This window comes from Rhagoletis zephyria, unplaced genomic scaffold (assembly GCF_001687245.7).
Source record: "Rhagoletis zephyria isolate East Lansing unplaced genomic scaffold, Rhagoletis_zephyria_1.1 Rzeph_scaffold_04583, whole genome shotgun sequence".
NCBI classification, from domain to species: Eukaryota; Metazoa; Arthropoda; class Insecta; order Diptera; family Tephritidae; genus Rhagoletis; species Rhagoletis zephyria.
Window position 1 is genome coordinate 5,851 of NW_016161666.1, and position 4,023 is coordinate 9,873.

Genomic DNA, 4,023 nt, shown 5'->3' on the forward strand with positions numbered 1-4,023 from the left:
CATGCAACCAGTAATTTGTGGCAGTTCTCCATCAAAGGCGAGAAGAATGAAAAATGTGCTGCAGAGTGTGCTCGAATGCGCGAATGCTCGAATGTTTGAATGCTTGAATTCCCCAATGCCGCAATGTAACGCAATGCGAAGTGCAGTTGTTGTTGTTGCTTTTCGTAGTGCTGTTGCATGAACAATGTTAAATTATGACAATTGTACGCAGGTAAATAACTGAAAAATCATAAATTTCTGGCAAGAATTGTTGTCAGTCGGTGTGACTGCTGCCAATGCCGCCATCGCCTTCGTCATCGTCATCGTCATCGCCATCGCCATCACCATCGTCATCAGCAGCGATGCCAACCGAAATCGCTGGCAATCAAGAAGTTGCATATGTGTTCGCAATCAAATGTATCTACACTTACTACATATGTATGTATAAGTACGTGCATTCTTAAGCGCAATTTCATATGGAAAGGGACATTTGTGGCACGCGTAGTTTACACGGCCACGTACATACATAAATATGTCATCAGACACACATGTATACGGGGCGTTCCAAACCAAAACGGACGGAGTTCACTGAAATTTGAGTTTGAATAATACATTTTTAAAAATTTTACAGCACGGAAACAAAAACAAAACGTTTTAATAGTTTCCTAATATCTCGAGAACGGGGCAAGGAAAAAATTTGAAAAAAATCACGCATATACACATCAAAATTTTCTATGAGAAGAAATATTTAACAAAAAAATTTCTTGGCAAATTTTTCACATACAAATTTTTTGATACAAAAAATTAGTTTTTAGAAATATGCCATCTTAAAAAAAAATTTAAAAAAATCACAATGTCAGCTCTGAGTATTGCATAATATTTAAGTGTAGTATTATAGTGTGCACTCTACAATAATTTGAGTCATGAATTTTTGTTACACCGAAGCTGAGTAAAATGAGTACATTACAAATTTACAAATTTTTTAAATTTTTTTTAGATTTTTTTTGCAATCGCTTAAAACTTGAATTTTGTTATACTAGAATTTAATAGGCTACAAAACTGCATACTCAAAAAAATTCCAAAAAAAATAAAAAAATTGTAAATTTGTATGTACTCATTTTACTCAGCTTCGGTGTAAAAAAAAAAAATCATAACTCAAATTATTGTAGAGCGCACCCCCGTAATACTATACTTAAATAGTACGCAATACTCAGAGAACATTGTGATTTTTTTCAATTTTTTTTTGAGATGGCATATTTTCAAAAACTATTTTTTTGTATCAATTTTGTTTGAAAAATTTTTCCAGAAAAAAAATGTTTACATATTTCTTCTCACAGAGAATTTTGATAAGTGTACGTGTGATTTTTTTTTCGTATTTTTGCCTTGGCCCGTTCTCGAGATATTTGGAAAACTATTAAATCGTGTTGTTTTTATTTTTTTGTGCTGTGAAGTTTTTAAAAATGTATTAATCAAGCACAAATTTCATATTTATTTATTACTTATGTTTATGCATCAACTCTAAAAATTTGAAACAAATCAAACACATGAAGTGTGAACTCCGTCCATTTTGGTATGGAACGCCCCATACATACATACATACTTAATGTGGTTTCATATGTACATGCATGTACTTTGCGACACACTCGAATGCTAAGTGTCACTGCGCGTTTTCGGTGGAGGCGGCAGTTGTAGATTGACAATTTGTAGCAGTCATATTTTGTAAAATTTTTTTTTTTGTTTTGTTTTTCGTTACCAAAAATTTATGGAAATGCTGCATTGCAAATTCTGTCGGCAGCTTTAGAACATTTTGGTTTAATGGAAATGTGGTGCACCGCGTGATTTATGTACGTTGGTATTTGCTGATTATGAGCCTTTAAGCATTCTCGAAAAATTGTTTGAAAATTGCTTATAAATGTAACGAATAGCAACTCATTTGAGTGGACTACATTAAAAAGTGCATTCCTCACGAAATCATTAAGTGTTTACATAATAGTTAGTGAGTTAAAATTTTGGTGGAATATTTATTTGGCATTTTGTTGTTTTCAATATTCCTTGACGATTTTGATGCCATTCTTTCCTGTTCACATTTCATTCGAAAAAATCCTCACGCGTTTTCGTTTGACCATTCATAACTATTTTAAATATTTACCGTCGATTTTCTTCATTGCTAGCTTTAACGTAAATGAAAAAATTTACACATCCTTACTTTATTACTTTATTTTACTTTACATTACTTTTACTTTTACTTAATCTATAAATCCCGATTACCATGAAATTTTGTACACTGAGGTCATTTAGGCCAGCTTAAAGTAAAGGGTAGATTTAATCTCGATTAGACAAGGGGGCGTAGCACCTACCATACAAAAGGAATTTTTCATCTTGCGTATTTATCTCAGGAAATATTTGTGATAGAGTATCGGAACTTTGTATTGGAGATATAAGTATAAAATCAATTCCATACACATGTAGAAGAGCTGCCACCTGTTTAAAAAATCAAATTCAACTTAAATTAAAGGAATTATTTGTTTGAAAATTATATTACAAATTGATGTCAGGAATCTTACAACGTTGTAGTTTGAAAATATTTTTAAAAGGGTTGTCACCCGTCTGGAAATCGAAATTTAAATTAATTATTCGCAAGCTATCTGAAAAATTAACATATGGGTGTCAAACGACATATTTTTGAGAAACCGTTAGTTCGAAATTGTAGAATTTTATTGAGAATGCACCTCTTTAAAAATTAAATTCGATTAAATAAATGAATTATTACAATATGCATATGAATCGAAAAGGTTCTGAAAAGGCTTTATTTCTAACCTACATATAACAGAGTTGCCACCTATTTCAAAAATCAAATTTTACTCAAATTAAGAGAAATAGGTAATTGGAATATGTCTCTCGCTATGAGTGCCACACGAAAAAAGTTAAATAAGGTTGTAGAGTGAAAATATTTTTAAGAGGGTTGTCACGCATTGGAAAAGTCAAATTAAAATTAATAATTCGCAAGCTATCTGAAAAATTAACATATGGGTGAAAACGAAAACCTTTAGCTTTAAAATTAAGAATATTAATTTAGTCCTTTACAAGCGTGGCCACCTGTTTAAAATTTAGAGTCAATTAAACTAAATTAATTATTACAATATGGGTATAAACGGAAATGGTTTTGAAAATACTTAATTTCTGCCCACAAGTATGGGGTTGCCACCTATTTAAAAAATTTAATTTTACTTGAGTTAAGGAAAATGGCACTTTGAGTATGTATGTAGTTAAATAAGGTTCTAGTATGAAAATGTTTTGAAGAGGGTTCCCACGCGTTTGTAAAGTCAAATTTAATTAAATAAACACAAGTTTAAATAGTCAAACGCAAGGATGTTTAGACATCTTTAATATGATCATGTAGATTTTTTTTGGTTTTTGAATAGAGTTGCCACCTGTTTTAAAACTAAATTAAAAACTTGAACTTGAATTTGTACTATAAATCACAGTTCTTATATTATACAAAATGTATTCTTAACACTAATCAATAATTTCTTTCATTATTCTCATTTCAGGCGAGAAACCCTACACCTGCCAATGGCCCGAGTGTGAATGGCGTTTTGCGCGCTCCGATGAACTGACGCGTCACTATCGCAAACACACCGGCGCCAAACCCTTCAAATGCGTTGTCTGCGAGCGAAGTTTTGCGCGCTCCGATCACTTGGCATTGCATATGAAACGACATTTGCCCAAAAACAAGTAGAAGTATGCCTAAAGAAAATGTAAAGCAAAAAAAAAACATAATAAGGAAGTCAAAATGGAGCTGATAGGAAAATAGCAAAGCAAACAAGTGAAAAGACAGCAAACAGCACAAAAGAAAACCTAGCAACAAGCAACTATTAGCAATTAAGCGCACAAAATGCAGATAGTGGAAGAAGATATAAAAAAGTGAATACATTTAAAACACAAAACAAAACAAAAAACAGCAAAGAAGAACGAGCACAAACAAATCCAAAGGACTTTAGTTGTTATTAATAATAAAAATTTGCTTAAACTAGCATAACTAAA

At 31.8% G+C, this 4,023-nt stretch overlaps 1 protein-coding gene across 1 annotated transcript; it reads left to right on the forward strand.

Annotated features, from left to right (window-relative positions):
• Positions 1–275: 275 nt before the first annotated feature.
• LOC108370925 (dendritic arbor reduction protein 1-like) lies at positions 276–3,718 on the forward strand. Its single transcript, XM_017626376.1, has 2 exons — positions 276–396; positions 3,531–3,718. The coding sequence occupies exons 1-2, from the start codon at positions 276–278 to the stop codon at positions 3,716–3,718; spliced, it is 309 nt and encodes a 102-aa protein (XP_017481865.1).
• The last annotated feature ends 305 nt before the right edge of the window (positions 3,719–4,023 follow it).

Bases quoted from the DNA above. Each gene is read 5' to 3' on its own strand.
- LOC108370925 (XM_017626376.1), top strand. From the start codon at position 276: ATGCCGCCATCGCCTTCGTCATCGTCATCGTCATCGCCATCGCCATCA. The intron at 397-3,530 runs GTATCTACACTT...TTCTCATTTCAG, and splicing joins ATATGTGTTCGCAATCAAAT to GCGAGAAACCCTACACCTGC.